Source organism: Oncorhynchus nerka, linkage group LG26, assembly GCF_034236695.1.
Source record: "Oncorhynchus nerka isolate Pitt River linkage group LG26, Oner_Uvic_2.0, whole genome shotgun sequence".
NCBI classification, from domain to species: Eukaryota; Metazoa; Chordata; class Actinopteri; order Salmoniformes; family Salmonidae; genus Oncorhynchus; species Oncorhynchus nerka.
The window spans coordinates 47,661,108-47,681,605 of NC_088421.1; the positions used below are offsets into that span (position 1 = coordinate 47,661,108).

At 49.5% G+C, this 20,498-nt stretch overlaps 1 protein-coding gene across 1 annotated transcript in view; it reads left to right on the top strand.

Annotated features, from left to right (window-relative positions):
- The window catches only part of LOC135564901 (mucin-2-like), a 112,941-nt gene that overhangs the window by 65,775 nt on the left and 26,668 nt on the right, over positions 1 to 20,498 (top strand). The window contains exons 8-9 of the mRNA XM_065010988.1: positions 16,137 to 16,338; positions 17,494 to 17,767. Coding sequence (XP_064867060.1) covers positions 16,137 to 16,338; positions 17,494 to 17,767 — 476 coding nt within the window. The remainder of the gene's footprint in view (positions 1 to 16,136; positions 16,339 to 17,493; positions 17,768 to 20,498) is intronic.

Sequence of the window (20,498 nt, forward strand, 5' to 3'; positions counted from 1 at the left end):
AAGGCATTACAACATCCATCTCTCCATAGAGACTGTGGAGGAGGCATTACAACATCCATCTCTCCATAGTGACTGTGGAGGAGGCATTACAACATCCATATCTCCATTGTTACTGTGGAGGAGGCATTGCAACATCCATATCTCCATTGTTACTGTGGAGGAGGCATTACAACATCCATATCTCCATAGAGACTGTGGAGGAGGCATTACAACATCCATCTCTCCATAGAGACTGTGGAGGAGGCATTACAACATCCATATCTCCATAGTGACTGTGGAGGAGGCATTACAACATCCATATCTCCATAGAGACTGTGGAGGAGGCATTGCAACATCCATATCTCCATTGTTACTGTGGAGGAGGCATTACAACATCCATATCTCCATAGAGACTGTGGAGGAGGCATTACAACATCCATATCTCCATAGAGACTGTGGAGGAGGCATTACAACATCCATATCTCCATAGTGACTGTGGAGGAGGCATTACAACATCCATATCTCCATAGAGACTGTGGAGGAGGCATTGCAACATCCATATCTCCATTGTTACTGTGGAGGAGGCATTACAACATCCATCTCTCCATAGAGACTGTGGAGGCATTACAACACCCATCTCTCCATTGTTACTGTGGAGGAGGCATTACAACATCCATATCTCCATTGTTACTGTGGAGGAGGCATTGCAACATCCATATCTCCATTGTCACTGTGGAGGAGGCATTACAACATCCATCTCTCCATAGTGACTGTGGAGGAGGCCTTACAACATCCATCTCTCCATAGAGACTGTGGAGGAGGCATTACAACATCCATCTCTCCATAGAGACTGTGGAGGCATTACAACATCCATCTCTCCATTGTTACTGTGGAGGAGGCATTACAACATCCATCTCTCCATAGAGACTGTGGAGGAGGCATTACAACATCCATATCTCCATAGAGACTGTGGAGGAGGCATTGCAACATCCATCTCTCCATAGAGACTGTGGAGGAGGCATTACAACATCCATATCTCCATAGAGACTGTGGAGGAGGCATTACAACATCCATATCTCCATAGAGACTGTGGAGGAGGCATTGCAACATCCATATCTCCATTGTTACTGTGGAGGAGGCATTACAACATCCATCTCTCCATAGAGACTGTGGAGGCATTACAACATCCATCTCTCCATTGTTACTGTGGAGGAGGCATTACAACATCCATATCTCCATTGTTACTGTGGAGGAGGCATTGCAACATCCATATCTCCATTGTTACTGTGGAGGAGGCATTACAACATCCATCTCTCCATAGTGACTGTGGAGGAGGCCTTACAACATCCATCTCTCCATAGAGACTGTGGAGGAGGCATTACAACATCCATCTCTCCATAGAGACTTTGGAGGCATTACAACATCCATCTCTCCATTGTTACTGTGGAGGAGGCATTACAACATCCATCTCTCCATAGAGACTGTGGAGGAGGCATTACAACATCCATCTCTCCATTGTTACTGTGGAGGAGGCATTGCAACATCCATATCTCCATTGTTACTGTGGAGGAGGCATTACAACATCCATCTCTCCATAGAGACTGTGGAGGAGGCATTACAACATCCATCTCTCCATAGTGACTGTGGAGGAGGCATTGCAACATCCATATCTCCATTGTTACTGTGGAGGAGGCATTGCAACATCCATCTCTCCATAGAGACTGTGGAGGAGGCATTACAACATCCATCTCTCCATAGAGACTGTGGAGGAGGCATTACAACATCCATCTCTCCATAGTGACTGTGGAGGAGGCATTGCAACATCCATATCTCCATTGTTACTGTGGAGGAGGCATTGCAACATCCATCTCTCCATAGAGACTGTGGAGGAGGCATTACAACATCCATCTCTCCATAGAGACTGTGGAGGAGGCATTACAACATCCATCTCTCCATAGAGACTGTGGAGGAGGCCTTACAACATCCATCTCTCCATAGAGACTGTGGAGGCATTACAACATCCATATCTCCATAGTGACTGTGGAGGAGGCATTACAACATCCATCTCTCCATAGAGACTGTGGAGGCATTACAACATCCATCTCTCCATTGTTACTGTGGAGGAGGCATTACAACATCCATCTCTCCATAGAGACTGTGGAGGAGGCATTACAACATCCATCTCTCCATAGAGACTGTGGAGGCATTACAACATCCATATCTCCATAGAGACTGTGGAGGCCTTACAACATCCATCTCTCCATAGAGACTGTGGAGGCATTACAACATCCATCTCTCCATAGTGACTGTGGAGGAGGCATTACAACATCCATCTCTCCATAGAGACTGTGGAGGAGGCATTACAACATCCATATCTCCATAGAGACTGTGGAGGAGGCATTACAACATCCATCTCTCCATAGAGACTGTGGAGGAGGCATTACAACATCCATCTCTCCATAGAGACTGTGGAGGAGGCATTACAACATCCATATCTCCATAGTGACTGTGGAGGAGGCATTACAACATCCATATCTCCATAGTGACTGTGGAGGAGGCATTACAACATCCATCTCTCCATTGAGACTGTGGAGGAGGCATTACAACATCCATCTCTCCATTGTTACTGTGGAGGAGGCATTGCAACATCCATCTCTCCATTGTTACTGTGGAGGAGGCATTACAACATCCATCTCTCCATAGAGACTGTGGAGGAGGCATTACAACATCCATATCTCCATTGTTACTGTGGAGGAGGCATTACAACATCCATCTCTCCATAGAGACTGTGGAGGAGGCATTACAACATCCATATCTCCATAGTGACTGTGGAGGAGGCATTACAACATCCATATCTCCATAGTGACTGTGGAGGAGGCATTACAACATCCATCTCTCCATTGAGACTGTGGAGGAGGCATTACAACATCCATCTCTCCATTGTTACTGTGGAGGAGGCATTGCAACATCCATCTCTCCATTGTTACTGTGGAGGAGGCATTACAACATCCATCTCTCCATAGAGACTGTGGAGGAGGCATTACAACATCCATATCTCCATTGTTACTGTGGAGGAGGCATTACAACATCCATCTCTCCATAGAGACTGTGGAGGAGGTATTACAACATCCATCTCTCCATAGTGACTGTGGAGGAGGCCTTACAACATCCATCTCTCCATTGTTACTGTGGAAGAGGTTATTATAGAGTGTTAACAGACTAAACATGTTACCCAGTTCATTAATAGTCACATACATCTCACTGCCTCTCTCACCAAGACTCGTACACTCTCCCCTCTCTCTTCCTCCTACCCCTCTCTGCCTCTCTCTGCCAATCTCTCTCTGCCTCTCTCTCTTCCTCTCTCACCAAGATTCGTACACTCTCCCCTCTCTCTTCCTCCTACCCCTCTCTGCCTCTCTCTCTGCCTCTCTCTGCCAATCTCTCTCTGCCTTCTGTTTCTATATTTCTTCCTTTCTGTCACAGACACAGTGTGATGAGGGGGTGGTGTGTGTGTCAGGTTTGATGGATGGTGGGGTCGTCAGCTCTCAGGGTTTTCCTGCTAGACTCCACTGAACTGTTACTGTATGTGACAGCCCCTGGTCATACACACGCACACGCACGACACACAGTCACGCACGACACACAGTCACGCACCGGCGCAGGCGCACACACACACACACACACACACACACACACACACACACACACACACACACACACGTTAGGGGAAGTGACATGTTAATGGAAGTTAAAACGTTGTAATGTCTGAGCCTGGTGTGAGCAGGGAGCCCTGGTGTTTACCCCTGTGACACACACACATACACATGCTCACATACACATACTCACACACACATACACATACTCACACACACATACAAGAGAGCACAGAGCAGTCAGCCCTGGTGTTTGGCCCTGCGCTCCGACATGTCGCTCCTTATCACTGTCTAACTCTGAGAATGCTTTTCCTCCTCCTCCCTTCCTCTTCCTCCTCCTCTCCTCCTCCCCTCTTCCTCTCCTCTTCCCCTCCTCTCCTCTTCCCCCCTCATCTCCTCCTCCCCTCTTCCTCTCCTCTTCCCCTCCTCATCCCCTCTTCCTCTCCTCTTCCCCTCCTATCCTCCTCTTCCTCTCCTCTTCCTCTTCTCTTCCCCTCCTCTCTTCTCCCCCCCACTGGCCTGGTACTAGATGGCTGTACCTAATAAACTGTCTTGGTACTAGATGAGTATACCTAATAAACTGACCTGGTACTAGATGGTTGTACCTAATAAACTGGACCTGGTACTAGATGGGTGTACCTAATAAACTGTCCTGGTACTAGATGGGTGTACCTAATAAACTGACCTGGTACTAGATGGTTGTACCTAATAAACTGGACCTGGTACTAGATGGGTGTACCTAATAAACTGTCCTGGTACTAGATGGTGTACCTAATAAACTGACCTGGTACTAGATGAGTATACCTAATAAACTGTCCTGGTACTAGATGGCTATACCTAATAAACTGTACCTGGTACTAGATGTGTGTACCTAATAAACTGGCCTGGTACTAGATGGCTGTACCGAATACACTGGCCACAGACTGTATCTGTGTTTTTATGAAAGACATTGATATGAACTAGTATATTAAGGTCTAATAACAGCTGTATATTAAACATGTGTTGTGATATCTATTGTTGTGTTGCCACCTCATTTCTAAGCCCCGCTGCCCAGGGCAAAATTATATTACCCATGCATCATCTCTCCTACCTCCCTCCCTCCCTCCCTCTCCCCTCCCCTCCCCGATACTCTCCTCTCCCCTCTCCTCCCCACTACTCTCTTCTCCCCTCTCCTCCCCTTTCCTCCCCACTACTCTCCCCTCTCCTCCCCTCTCCTCTCCTCCCCACTACTCTCCTCTCCCTCTCCTCCCCACTACTCTCCTCTCCTCTCCCCCAATGTCTCCTCTCCCCTCTCCTCCCCACTACTCTCCTCTCCCTCCCTCTCCTCCCCTACTCTCCTCTCTCCTCCCCACTACTCTCCTCTCCCCTCTCCTCCCCACTGCTCTCCTCTCCCCTCCCCTCCCCCCCTACTCTCCCTCTCCCTCTCCTCCCCACTACTCTCCTCTCCCCTCTCCTCCCCACTACTCTCCTCTCCCCTCTCCTCCCCACTCTCTCCTCTCCCCTCCCCACTACTCTCCTCTCCCCTCCTCCCCCTCTCTCCTCTCCTATCCCTCCCCTCTACTCTCCTCTCCCCTCTCCTCCCCACTACTCTCCTATCCTCTCCCCTCCACGCTACTCTCCCCTCTCCTCTCCCCTCTCCTCCTCGCTACTCTCCCCTCTCCTCTCCCTTCTCCTTTCCCCTCTCCTCCCCACTACTCTCCTCTCCCTCTCCTCCTCGCTACTCTCTCCTTGTGCGTGTGTGTGTATGAGGCCCTTAAACTCCCTGCCCTGCTCCGCTACTCTCCCCTCTCCTCTCCTCTCTCCTCCCCGCTACTCTCCTCTCCCCTCTCCTCCCCACTACTCTCCTCTCCCCTCCCCTCCCCACTACTCTCTTCTCCCCTCTCCTCCCCTCTCCTCCCCACTACTCTCCCTCTCCTCCCCTCTCCTCTCCTCCCCCTCCTCTCCTCTCCCTCTCCTCCCCACTACTCTCCTCTCTCCTCCCCACTACTCTCCTCTCCCTCTCCTCCCACTACTCTCCTCTCTCCTCCCCCTACTCTCCTCTCCCCTCTCCTCCCCACTACTCTCCTCTCCTATCCCCTCCCTCTCTCCTCTCCCCTCTCCTCTCCCCTCTCCTCCCCACTACTCTCCTCTCCTCTCCCTCCACCTTCTCTCCCCTCTCCTCTCCCCTCTCCTCCTCGCTACTCTCCCTCTCCTCTCACTTCTCCTTTCCCTCTCCTCCCCCACTACTCTCCTCTCCTCTCCTCCTCGCTACTCTCTCCTTGTGCGTGTGTGTGTATGAGGCCATTAAACTCCCTGCGCTGCTCCGCTTCTCTCCCTCTCCTCTCCTCTCTCCTCCCCTTCTCTCCTCTCCCCTCTCCTCCCCACTACTCTCCTCTCCCTCCCCTCCCACTACTCTCTTCTCCCCTCTCCCTCCCCTCTCCTCCCCACTACTCTCCCCTCTCCTCCCCTCTCCTCTCCTCCCCACTACTCTCCTCTCCCCTCTCCTCCCCACTACTCTCCTCTTCCCTCTCCTCCCCACTACTCTCCTCTCTCCTCCCACTACTCTCCTCTCCCCTCTCCTCCCCACTACTCTCCTCTCCCTCTCCTCCCCTACTCTCCTCTCTCCTCCCCACTCCTCTCCTATCCCCTCCCCACTACTCTCCCTCTCCCTCTCCTCTCCCCCTCTCCTCCCCACTCTCTCCCTCTCCCCTCCCCTCCCCCTACTCTCCTCTCCCCTCTCCTCTCCCCTCTCCTCACCGCTAGTCTCCTCTCCCCTCTCCTCTCCTCTCCCCTCTCCTCCCTTTCTCTCCTCTCCCTCTCCTCCTCCTACTCTCCTCTCCCCTCTCCTCTCCCCTCTCCTCCTCCTACTCTCCCCTCTCCTCTCCCTTCTCCTTTCCCTCTCCTCCCCACTCTCTCCTCTCCCTCTCCTCCTCCTACTCTCTCTCCTTGTGCGTGTGTGTGTATGAGGCCCTTAAACTCCCTGCCCTGCTCCGCTACTCTCTCCCTCTCCTCCCCTCTCCTCCCCTCTCCTCTCCTCCCCACTACTCTCCTCTCCCCTCTCCTCCCCTCTCTCCTCTCTCCTCCCCACTACTCTCCTCTCCCCTCTCACTCCCCACTACTCTCCTCTCCTATCCCTCCCCACTACTCTCCTCTCCCCTCTCCTCTCCCCTCTCCTCCCCACTACTCTCCTCTCCTCTCCCCTCCACTCTCTCTCCTCTCCTCTCCCCTCTCCTCCTCGCTACTCTCCCCTCTCCTCTCCTTCTCCTTTCCCTCTCTCCCCACTACTCTCCTCTCCCTCTCCTCCTCCTTCTCTCTCCTTGTGCGTGTGTGTGTATGAGGCCATTAAACTCCCTGCGCTGCTCCGCTACTCTCCCCTCTCCTCTCCTCTCTCCTCCCTTCTCTCCTCTCCCCTCTCCTCCCTACTCTCCTCTCCCTCCCCTCCCCACTACTCTCTTCTCCCCTCTCCTCCCCTCTCCTCCCCCTACTCTCCCCTCTCCTCCCCTCTCCTCTCCTCCCCACTACTCTCTCTCCCTCTCCTCCCCACTACTCTCCTCTTCCCTCTCCTCCCCACTACTCTCCTCTCTCCTCCCCACTAATCTCCTCTCCCCTCTCCTCCCCACTACTCTCCTCTCCCCTCTCCTCCCCACTACTCTCCTCTCTCCTCCCCACTCCTCTCTATCCCTCCCCTACTCTCCTCTCCCCTCTCCTCTCCCCTCTCCTCCCCACTACTCTCCTCTCCCCTCCCCTCCCCACTACTCTCCTCTCCCCTCTCTCTCCCCTCTCCTCACCTCAGTCTCCTCTCCCCTCTCCTCCCCGCTTCTCTCCTCTCCCCTCTCCTCCCCGCTTCTCTCCTCTCCCCTCTCCTCCTCGCTACTCTCCTCTCCCCTCTCCTCCCTCTCCTCCTCGCTACTCTCCCCTCTCCTCTCCCTTCTCCTTTCCCCTCTCCTCCCACTACTCTCCTCTCCCTCTCCTCCTCGCTTCTCTCTCCTTGTGCGTGTGTGTGTATGAGGCCCTTAAACTCCCTGCCCTGCTCCGCTCTCTCCCCTCTCCTCCCCTCTCCTCCCCACTACTCTCCCCTCTCCTCCCCTCTCCTCTCCTCCCTACTCTCCTCTCCCCTCTCCTCCCTACTCTCCCCTCTCCTCCCCACTACTCTCCCCTCCCTCTCCTCCCCTCTCCTCTCCTCCCCACCTCTCCTCTCCCTCTCCTCCCCACTACTCTCCCCTCTCCTCCCCACTACTCTCCCCTCCCCTCTCCTCCCCTCTCCTCTCCTCCCCTCTCTCCTCTCCCCTCTCCTCCCCACTACTCTCCCCTCTCCTCCCCACTCTCTCCCCTCTCCTCCCTCTCCTCTCCTCCCCACTACTCTCCTCTCCCCTCTCCTCCCCTACTCTCTCCTCTCTCCTCCCCACTACTCTCCTCTCCCCTCTCCTCCCCACTACTCTCCTCTCTCCTCCCCACTACTCTCCTCTCCCCTCTCCTCCCCACTACTCTCCTCTCCTATCCCCTCCCCACTCTCTCCTCTCCCTCTCCTCTCCCCTCTCCTCCCCACTCTCTCCTCTCCCTCTCTCCTCCACGCTTCTCTCCCTCTCCTCTCCCCTCTCCTCCTCGCTACTCTCCCTCTCCTCTCCCTTCTCCTTTCCCCTCTCCTCCCCACTACTCTCCTCTCCCTCTCCTCCTCGCTACTCTCTCCTTGTGCGTGTGTGTGTATGAGGCCATTAAACTCCCTGCCCTGCTCAACTACTCTCCCCTCTCCTCTCCTCTCTCCTCCCCACTACTCTCCTCTCCCCTCCCCTCCCCACTACTCTCTTCTCCCCTCTCCTCCCCTCTCCTCCCCACTACTCTCCCCTCTCCTCCCCACTACTCTCCTCTTCCCTCTCCTCCCCACTACTCTCCTCTCTCCTCCCCACTACTCTCCTCTCTCCTCCCCACTACTCTCCTCTCCCTCCCCACTACTCTCCTCTCCCCTCTCCTCCCCACTACTCTCCTCTCTCCTCCCCACTACTCTCCTCTCCCCTCTCCTCCCCACTACTCTCCTCTCCTCTCCGCTCCCCTCCTCACTACTCTCCTCTCCCTCTCCCTCCCCACCTCTCCTCTCCTATCCCCTCCCCACTACTCTCCTCTCCCTCTCCTCTCCCCTCTCCTCCCCACTCTCTCCTCTCCCTCCCCCCCACTCTCTCCTCTCCCCTCTCCTCTCCCCTCTCCTCACCGCTACTCTCCTCTCCCCTCTCCTCCCCGCTACTCTCCTCTCCCCTCTCCTCCTCGCTACTCTCCTCTCCCCTCTCCTCCTCTCCCCTCCCCTCTCCCCTCTCCTCCTCGCTACTCTCCTCTCCTTGTGGGTGTGTGTGTATGAGGCCCTTGAACTCCCTGCCCTGCTCCCACACCACTTCATCTGTCTCGGCAATTACTATCATGTAGCCCGACATCCCCAAATCGGGTGCCATGCTGAGTGTGTGTGTGTGTGTGTGTGTGTGTCTGTGTGTGTGCGTGTCTGTGTGTGTGTGTGTGTGTGTGTGTGTGTGTGTGTGTGTGTGTGTGTGTGTGTGTGTGTGTGTGTGTGTGTGTGTGTGTGTGTTGGAAAATGTAGTCAGTAGATGATGATGATATCCTCCTCCTGAACAGCAATAGTGGACAAATCACTTTGTTGTGGTGTTTTTCATTCTGGAGAAGGAGATTTGTGTCCGGAAGGATATGTAGTCTGTGTGTGTGTGTTTATACGTAGAGGTCTATGTGTGTGTGTGTGTGTTTATACGTAGAGGTCTATGTGTGTGTGTGTGTGTTTATACGTAGAGGTCTGTGTGTGTGTGTGTGTTTATACGTAGAGGTCTATGTGTGTGTGTGTGTGTGTTTATACGTAGAGGTCTATGTGTGTGTGTGTGTGTGTGTGTTTATACGTAGAGGTCTATGTGTGTGTGTGTGTGTGTGTGTGTGTGTGTTTATACGTAGAGGTCTATGTGTGTGTGTGTGTGTGTGTGTGTTTATACGTAGAGGCCTATGTGTGTGTGTGTGTGTGTGTGTGTTTATATGTAGAGGTCTATGTGTGTGTGTGTGTGTGTGTGTGTGTTTATACGTAGAGGTCTATGTGTGTGTGTGTGTGTGTGTGTGTGTGTGTGTGTGTGTTTATGGTTATACGTAGAGGTCTATGATCTCACCCTCCACTCAGCCTATCACTATCTAATCTCACCCTCCACTCAGCCTATCACTATCTAATCTCACTCAACCTGTCACTATCTAATCTCACTCAGCCTATCACTATTTAATCTCACCCTCCACTCAGCCTATCACTATCTAATCTCACCCTCCACTCAGCCTATCACTATCTAATCTCACCCTCCACTCAGCCTATCACTATCTAATCTCACTCTCCACTCAGCCTATCACTATCTAATCTCACCCTCCACTCAGCCTATCACTATCTAATCTCACCCTCCACTCAGCCTATCACTATCTAATCTCACTCTCCACTCAGTGTATCTAATCTCACCCTCCACTCAGCCTATCACTATCTAATCTCACCCTCCATATGTGTGTGTGTCTCACTCAGCCTATCACTATCTAATCTCACTCCCTGTCCTAATCTCAGCCTGTCACTATCTAATCTCACCCTCTATGTGTCACTATCTAATCTGCCTGTCACTATCTAATCTCACTCAGTGTTATCTAATCTCACCCTCCACTCAGCCTGTCACTATCTAATCTGTATCTAATCTCACCCTCCCTCAGCCTGTCACTATCTAATCTCCTCAGCCTGTGTGTATCTAATCTCACCCCTCACTCAGCCTGTCACTATCTAATCTCCACTCCACCTGTCACTATCTAATCTCCCCCTCCACTCAGCCTATCACTATCTAATCTCCCCTCCACTCCCAGCCTATCACTATCTAATCTGCCTGTATCTAATCTGTGTATCACTATCTAATCTCACCCTCCACTCAGCCTGTCACTATCTAATCTGTGTGTGTATCTAATCTCACTCAGCCTGTCACTATCTAATCTCACCCTCCACTCAGTATCTAATCTATCAGCCTGTCACTATCTCTCACTCAGGTATCACTATCTAATCTCACTCCACTCAGCCTATCACTGTCACTATCTAATCTCACTCAGCCTGTCACTATCTAATCTCACCCTCCACTCAGCCTGTCACTATCTAATCTCACTCAGCCTATCACTATCTAATCTCCCCCTCCACTCAGCCTGTCACTATCTAATCTCACTCAGCCTATCACTATCTAATCTCACCCTCCACTCAGCCTTTCACTATCTAATCTCACTAGCCTAATCTCCCCCTCCCTCAGTCACTATCTAATCTCACCTCCTATCTCAGCCTGTCACTATCTAATCTCACTCAGCCTATCACTATCTAATCTCACCCTCCACTCAGCCTATCACTATCTAATCTCACTCAGCCTTCACTATCACTATCTAATCTATCTAATCCCTCCACTCAGCCTGTCACTATCTAATCTATCTAATCTCACCCTCCACTCAGCCTATCACTATCTAATCTCACCCTCCTACTCAGCCTGTCACTATCTAATCTCATCAGCACTATCTAATCTCATCTCACCCTCCACTCAGCCTATCACTATCTAATCTCACCCTCCAGCCTGTCACTATCTAATCTCACTCAGCCTGTCACCTTAATCTCCACTCAGCCTATCACTATCTAATCTCACCCTCCACTCAGCCTATCACTATCTAATCTCACTCCCTCCACTAATCTCCCCTCCACTCAGCCTGTCACTATCTAATCTCACTCAGCCTATCACTATCTAATCTCACCCTCCACTCAGCCTGTCACTATCTAATCTCACCCTCACTCAGCCTATCACTATCTAATCTCACCCTCCACTCAGCCTATCACTATCTAATCTCACCCTCCACTCAGCCTATCACTATCTAATCTAACTCTCCACTCAGCCTGTCACTATCTAATCTCACCCTCCACTCAGCCTGTCATCACTCACCCTCACACTCAGCCTATCACTATCTAATCTCACCCTCACTCAGCCTGTCCTAATCTATCACTAGCCTCACTATCTAATCTCACCCTCCACTCAGCCTATCACTATCTAATCTCACCCCTCCACTCAGCCTGTCACTATCTAATCTCACTCAGCCTATCACTATCTAATCTCACCCTCCACTCAGCCTCTCACTATCTAATCTCACTCAGCCTGTCACTATCTAATCTCACTCAATCTCACCCTCCACTCAGCCTCACTATCTAATCTCACTCAGCCTATCACTATCTAATCTCACCTAATCTCCACTCAGCCTGTCACTATCTAATCTCACTCTCACTATCTAATCACCCTCCACTCAGCTATCTAAATCTCACCCTCCACTCAGCCTATGTCACTATCTAATCTCACTCAGCCTCACTATCTAATCAGCCTATCACTATCTAATCTCACCCTCCACTCAGCCTATCACTATCTAATCTCACTCAGCCTATCACTATCTAATCTCACCCTCCACTCAGCCTATCACTATCTAATCTCACCCTCCACTCAGCCTATCACTATCTAATCTCACTAAACTCAGCCTATCACTATCTAATCTCACCCTCAGCCTTTCACTATCTAATCTCACTCAGCCTATCACTATCTAATCTCTATCTAATATCTCTCAAAATCTAATCTCAGCCTGTCACTATCTAATCTCACTCAGCCTATCACTATCTAATATCACCCTCACTCAGCCTATCACTATCTAATCTCACTCAAATCACTATCTCAGCCTGTCACTATCTAATCTCACCCTCCACTCACTATCTATCTAATCTCACCCCTCCACTCAGCCTATCACTCACTATCCACTCAGACTATCACTATCTAATCTCACTCAGATCACCCTCCACATCACTATCACTCAGACACATCTAATCTCACTATCACTATCTAATATCACTCAGCCTATCACTATCTAATCTCACTCAGCCTTTCACTACTCATCAATCTCACCCTCCACTCAGCCTATCACTATCAATCTCACTAAAATCACTCAGACACTATCTAATCTAAAACCTATGCACTCAGACTGTCACTATGCTAATCTCAGATCACTATCTAATCTCACTAAAACACTCAGCCTGTCACTATCTAATCACCTCCACTCAGCCACATACTCACTATCTACACATCAGCCTTTCACTATCAGATAAAACACACATGCACTCAGATACACATGCACTCAGACACACATGCACTCAGACACACATGCACTCAGACACACATGCACTTAGACACACATGCACTCAGATACACATGCACTCAGACACACATGCACTCAGACACACATGCACTAAGACACACATGCACTCAGACACACATGCACTCAGACACACATGCACTCAGATACACATGCACTCAGATACACATGCACTCAGATACACATGCACTCAGACACACATGAACTCAGACACACATGCACTCAGACACACATGCACTTAGACACACATGCACTCAGATACACATGCACTCAGACACAAATGCGCTCAGACACACATGCGCTCAGACACACATGCGCTCAGACACACATGCGCTCAGACACACATGCGCTCAGACACACATGCGCTCAGACACACATGCACTCAGACACACATGCACTCAGACACACATGCACTCAGACACACATCAGACACACATGCACTCAGACACACATGCACTCAGACACACATGCACTCAGATACACATGCTCTCAGACACATGCGCTCAGACACACATGCAAGACACACATGCGCTCAGACACACATGCACTCAGCTCACACACATGCGCTCATGCACTCAGACACATGCACTCAGACACACATGCACTCAGACACACATGCACTCAGACACACATGCACTCAGATACACATGCACTCAGACACACATGCACTCAGACACACATGCACTCAGACACACATGCACTCAGACACACATGCACTCAGACACACATGCACTCAGACACACATGCACTCAGATACACATGCACTCAGATACACATGCACTCAGACACACATGCACTCAGATACACATGCACTCAGACACACATGCACTCAGACACACATGCACTCAGATACACATGCACTCAGATACACATGCACTCAGATACACATGCACTCAGACACACATGCACTCAGATACACATGCACTCAGACACACATGCACACTGTTCCATTAGTGGTAAATAATTAACTGAATAGAAGGAGACCTTTAGAGATTAGAACAACACAGCTCTCTGTCTCTGTCTTTGACCCTGTATCTGTCTCTGTCCCTTTCTCTGTCTCTCACTGTCTCTGTCTCTGTCTTTGACCCTGTATCTGTCTCTGTCCCTGTCTCTGTCTCTCACTGTCTCTCACTGTCTCTGTCTCTGTCTTTGACCCTGTCTCTGTCTCTCACTGTCTCTCACTGTCTCTGTCTCTGTCTTTGACCCTGTATCTGTCTCTCACTGTCTCTCACTGTCTCTGTCTCTGTCTTTGACCCTGTATCTGTCTCTCACTGTCTCTGTCTCTGTCTCTGTCTCTCACTTTCTCTGTCTCTGTCTCTGTCTCTGTCTTTGACCCTGTATCTGTCTCTGTCTCTGTCTCTCACTGTCTCTGTCTCTGTCTCTCACTGTCTCTCACTGTCTCTGTCTTTGACCCTGTATCTGTCTCTCACTGTCTCTGTCTCTGTCTTTGACCCTGTATCTGTCTCTCACTGTCTCTGTCTCTGTCTCTCACTTTCTCTGTCTCTGTCTCTGTCTTTGACCCTGTATCTGTCTCTGTCTCTGTCTCTCACTGTCTCTGTATCTGTCTCTGTATCTGTATCTGTCTCTGTCTCTCACTGTCTCTGTCACTTTCTCCGTCCCTGTCTCTGTCTCTCACTGTCTCTGTCCCTGTCTCTGTCTCTCACTGTCTCTGTCTCTGTATCTGTCTCTGTATCTTTTCTGTCTCTGTCTCTTGTCTCTGTCTCTGTCTCTCACTGTCTCTCACTGTCTCTGTCTCTGTCTCTCACTGTCTCTCTTTGTCTGTCTCTTTATCTGTCTCAGTCTCTGTCTCTGTCTCTGTCCCTGTCCCTGTCCCTGTCTCTATCTCTCTCTCTCTCTTAACAAAGCAACTATTTTGATTTGATAGATAATAGGTTTGTTTATGGTTGTGTGAAGAGAAGGTTTTGTTGTGATGGAGTCGTCTGTCTGTAGACATTTAGTTTTTAGATTATTCACAGATGTTGTGGCCTTGTTTAAGTTTATTAAGATGCGTTATTTAGAGAGAGAGCAGAAGAAAGAATGGGAGAGAGGACAAAAGAGAGAGAGAGAGAGCGAAAGAGAGAGAAAGAGAGAGAGAGAAAGAGAGAGAGAGAGATAGAAAGAGAGAGACAGAGAGAGAGACAGAGAAAGAGAGAGAGAGAGAGAGAGAAGAGAGAGAGAGAGAAAGAGAGAGACAGAGAGAGAGACAGAGAGGGAGAGAGAGAGACAGAGAGGGAGAGAGAGAGAGAGGGAGTGTGTTGTGAGTGTGTTGTTGTTTTTTCTCCAATCAATTTAATTGATATTCCATGAGAAGCTTTCAGATGCTGATAATTGATGCATTCCTTTCAGATGTTTGACTTTCTGTGAGTAAGTGGCTTTTACATTTCCTTCTTTTGTTTTGCAGAAGAACATTCATGAGCTTATGTGGTCATTTTATTTCATTTTGGCTGTGTCACTGGGTACAATAACAAACAAGCAAACTATTTAAGGAAATACAAGCTCAGATGATATTCGATTTTAACTAACTTAGTTTTTAGTCAATTGTTTGCCCTAATTCATTAATGAATTAGTATCTAATTGACATTAGGTTCCACTGTATTCGTTTAAAACTTTGTTCATGATGTGTAACAATCCAAATTGCATTGGTAGATATTAACAATAATGAGTTAAATCCCATTGCTGCGTCCCCTCTTTACCGTCTCTGTTGAGCAGCCCCCAGAAACACCTCTGTTCAGCCCTCACCAGTCCAGCCCCCAGAATCACCTCTGTTCAGCTCTCACCAGTCCAGCCCCCAGAAACACCTCTGTTCAGCTCTCACCAGTCCAGCCCCCAGAATCACCTCTGTTCAGCTCTCACCAGTCCAGCCCCCAGAAACACCTCCGTTCAGCTCTCACCAGTCCAGCCCCCCACCTCCAGAAAAAAACACCTCTGTTCAGCTCTCACCAGTCCAGCCCCCAGAAACACCTCTGTTCAGCTCTCACCAGTCCAGCCCCCAGAAACACCTCTGTTCAGCTCTCACCAGTCCAGCCCCCAGAAACACCTCTGTTCAGCTCTCACCAGTCCAGCCCCCAGAAACACCTCCGTTCAGCTCTCACCAGTCCAGCCCCCAGAAACACCTCCTTTCAGCTTTCACCCCCAGTCCAGCCCCCAGAAACACCTCCTTCAGCTCTCACCAGTCCAGCCCCCAGAAATACCTCCCTTCAGCTCTCACCAGTCCAGCCCCCAGAAACACCTCTGTTCAGCTCTCACCAGTCCAGCCCCCAGAAACACCTCCCTTCAGCTCTTACCAGTCCAGCCCCCAGAAACACCTCTGTTCAGCCCTCACCAGTCAGCCCCCAGAAACACCTCCTTCAGCTCTCACCAGTCCAGCCCCCAGAAACCTCCCTTCAGCTCCTCAGCTCTCACCAGTCCAGCCCCCAGAAACACCTCCCTTCAGCTCTCACCAGTCCAGCCCCCAGAAATACCTCCCCTTCAGCTCTCACCAGTCAGCCCCAGAAACACCTATGTTCAGCTCTCACCAGTCAGCAGAAAACATCCTCTCACCAGTCCAGAAACACCTCTGTTCAGCTCTCACCAGTCCAGCCCCCAGAAACACCTCCGTTCAGCTCTCACCAGTCCAGCCCCCAGAAACACCTCCGTTCAGCTCTCACCAGTCCAGACCCCAGAAACACCTCCGTTCAGCTCTCACCAGTCCAGCCCCCAGAAACACCTCTGTTCAGCTCTCACCAGTCCAGCCCCCAGAAACACCTCCCTTCAGCTCTCACCAGTCCAGCCCCCTTCAGAAACCTCCCTTCAGCTCTCACCAGTCCATCCCCCAGAAACACCTCCCTTCAGCTCTCACCAGTCCAGCCCCCAGAAACACCTCTGTTCAGCTCTCACCAGTCCAGCCCCCAGAAACACCTCTGTTCAGCTCTCACTAGCTCTCACCAGTCCAGCCCCCAGAAACACCTCCGTTCAGCTCTCACCAGTCCAGCCCCCAGAAACACCTCCTTTCAGCTTTCACCAGTCCAGCCCCAGAAACACCTCCCTTCAGCTCTCACCAGTCCAGCCCCCAGAAATACCTCCTTCAGCTCTCACCAGTCCAGCCCCCAGAAACACCTCTGTTCAGCTCTCACCAGTCCAGCCCCAGAAACACCTCCCTTCAGCTCTTACCAGTCCAGCCCCAGAAACACCTCTGTTCAGCCCTCACCAGTCCAGCCCCCAGAAACACCTCCTTCAGCTCTCACCAGTCAGCCCCCAGAAACCTCCCCTTCAGCCCTCACCAGTCCAGCCCCCAGAAACACCTCCCTTCAGCTCTCACCAGTCCAGCCCCCAGAAATACCTCCCTTCAGCTCTCACCAGTCCAGCCCCCAGAAACACCTATGTTCAGCTCTCACCAGTCCAGCATCCCAGAAACACCTCTGTTTCAGCTCTCACCAGTCCAGCCCCCAGAAACACCTCCGTTCAGCTCCCTCACCAGTCCAGCCCCCAGAAACACCTCCCTTCAGCTCTCACCAGTCCAGACCCCAGAAACACCTCCGTTCAGCTCTCACCAGTCCAGCCCCAGAATCACCTCTGTTCAGCTCTCACCAGTCCAGCCCCAGAAACACCTCCGTTCAGCTCTCACCAGTCCAGCCCCCAGAAACACCTCTGTTCAGCTCTCACCAGTCCAGCCCCCAGAAACACCTCTGTTCAGCTCTCTGCCAGTCCAGCCCCAGAAACACCTCTGTTCAGCTCTCACCAGTCCAGCCCCCAGAAACCTCCCTTCAGCCCTCACCTCTGTTCAGCTCTCACCAGTCCAGCCCCAGAAACACCTCCGTTCAGCTCTCACCAGTCCAGCCCCCAGAAACACCTCCTTTCAGCTTTCACCAGTCCAGCCCCCAGAAACACCTCCGTTCAGCTCTCACCAGTCCAGCCCCCAGAAACACCTTTGTTCAGCTCTCACCAGTCCAGCCCCCAGAAACACCTCCGTGAGTCACCGTCACTTCTCCTGGTCCTCCATTGCATCCTTCTCCTCTCCGTGACACACACACACACACACACACACACACACACACACACACACACACACACACTGTGGCTATGGCTGAGTCCCTCTTAATAATAGTGAAAGTGTGCAAGGGAGGTTGGGTTGGTGTTTTGGCAGGGGGTAGGAGTCGGTCGTTGGATGATGGCCGGGAAGAACCGGTAACGGGAAAGATAGTCAGCATATAACAGAGCCCGGTGGCAGAGAGTTCATCTGACTGAAGGAGAGAGAGAGAGAGAGAGAGACAGAGAGAGAGGAGAGGAGAGGAGACATAAAGAGAGAGAGAGGGGGAGAGAGAGAGAGAGAGGGAGAGACATAAAGAGAGAGAGAGAGGGGAGAGGGAGAGAGAGAGAGCAACATTTACAGTGGGCACGACATGCACACAGGCATTCTATTTCCTCCCTCCATACACAAACTCACATTCTCTCTCATAGCTATGTAGCACGCGGGCTGCTTCGGCACGCCATCTCTTCACACACACACACACGCGGGCGCGCGCGCGCGCATTGCAGCCAGTGCGCACACACGGACACACACAAACTCTCTTCGTCGGCTTTCCTCTGCACGCGAAAGGCTGTCCCACTCAGCGCGCATTCGACGTGGCCGTTATTCTATTTCGCAAGACACGGGACTGTCCGGGCTCTGAAAATAAATCCACACAACAACCCGGTGAACGTTAATAAACCTCGGCTGACATCGGTAAAGAAATAACGGGACCGGGCCCACGGCACTGCATTTCATCACGCGGACAGAAACACAGAGACAGACAAACCGGGTTCAGGCATCGGGACTCACGCGCTGCATGCAAGCCCTGTACGCCGCCTCCGCGCACAGAATGCAGCATCCCCTGACGGGAGGAACGTGCGTGGCGATGCCCAACGTAGACATGTGTCCTCAACTGTCCTGCGCTGCTCTCACCTTTATGTACCTCCAGCAGGTGAGTGGCTGGTTTGCGTGTGTGATGTTGCTCCAGTTGAGAAAAATATCTCTAGATCGTGGGAAAAAAAATGGTGCTGCACTCTGCTATTTGTATATGACAAAATATGCTTGTGGCCTATATTCATGACTATATTAGATCAGTCATGTTTTATATGAGGAAAAATGTCCATATTACATCAGTTTTATATGAGGAAGTATGTCTATATTAGGTCATGTTTTATATGAGGAAGTATGTCTATATTAGGTCAGTCATGTTTTATATCAGGAAGTATGTCTATATTAGGTCAGTCATGTTTTATATCAGGAAGTATGTCTATATTAGGTCAGTCATGTTTTATATGAGGAAGTATGCCTATATTAGGTCATGTTTTATATGAGGAAGTATGTCTATATTAGGTCAGTTTTATATGAGGAAGTATGTCTATATTAGGTCAGTCATGTTTTATATCAGGAAGTATGTCTATATTAGGTCAGTCATGTTTTATATCAGGAAGTATGTCTATATTAGGTCAGTCATGTTTTATATGAGGAAGTATGTCTATATTAGGTCATGTTTTATATGAGGAAGTATGTCTATATTAGGTCATGTTTTATATGAGGAAGTATGTCTATATTAGGTCATGTTTTATATGAGGAAGTATGTCCATATTAGGTCATGTTTTATGTGAGGAAGTATGTCTATATTAGGTCAGTCATGTTTTATATGAGGAAGTATGTCTATATTAGATCAGTCATGTTTTATATGAGGAAGTATGTCTATATTAGGTCAGTTTTATATGAGGAAGTATGTCTATATTAGGTCATGTTTTATATGAGGAAGTATGTCTATATTAGGTCAGTCATGTTTTATATGATATTAGGTCATGTTTTATATGAGGAAGTATGCTATATTAGGTCATGTTTTATATGATATGTCTAGGTCATGTTTTATATGAGGAAGTATGTCTATATTAGGTCATGTTTTTATATGAGGAAGTATGTCTATATTAGGTCATGTTTTATATGAGGAAGTATGTCTATATTAGGTCAGTTTTATATGAGGAAGTATGTCTATATTAGGTAGTCATGTTTTATATGAGGAAGTATGTCTATATTAGGTCAGTTTTATATGAGAAAATGTCTATATTAGGTCATGTTTTATGTGAGTATGTCTATGTTAGGTCATGTTTATATGAGGAAGTATGTCTATATTAGGTCATGTTTTATATGAGGAAGTATGTCTATATTAGGTCATGTTTTATATTAGGAAGTATGTCTATATTAGGTCAGTCATGTTTATATGAGGAAGTATGTCTATATTAGGTCAGTTTTATATTGGGAAGTATGTCTATATTAGGTCAGTTTTATATGAGGAAGTATGTCTATATTAGGTCAGTGTTTTATATGAGGAAGTATGTCTATATCATAGGTATGCCTATATTAGGTCATGTTTTATATGAGAAGTATGTCTATATTAGGTCATGTTTTATATGAGGAAGTATGCTACCTATATTAGGTCATGTTTATATGAGGAAGTATGCCTATATTAGGTCATGTTTTATATTAGGTCAGTCATGTTTTATATGAAGTATGCCTATATTAGGTCATGTTTTATATGAGGAAGTATGCCTATATTAGGTCATGTTTTATATGAGGAAATATGTCTATATTGAGATTAGTTTTATATGAGGAAGTATGTCTATATTGGTCAGTCATGTTTTATATGAGGAAGTATGTCTATATTAGGTCATGTTTTA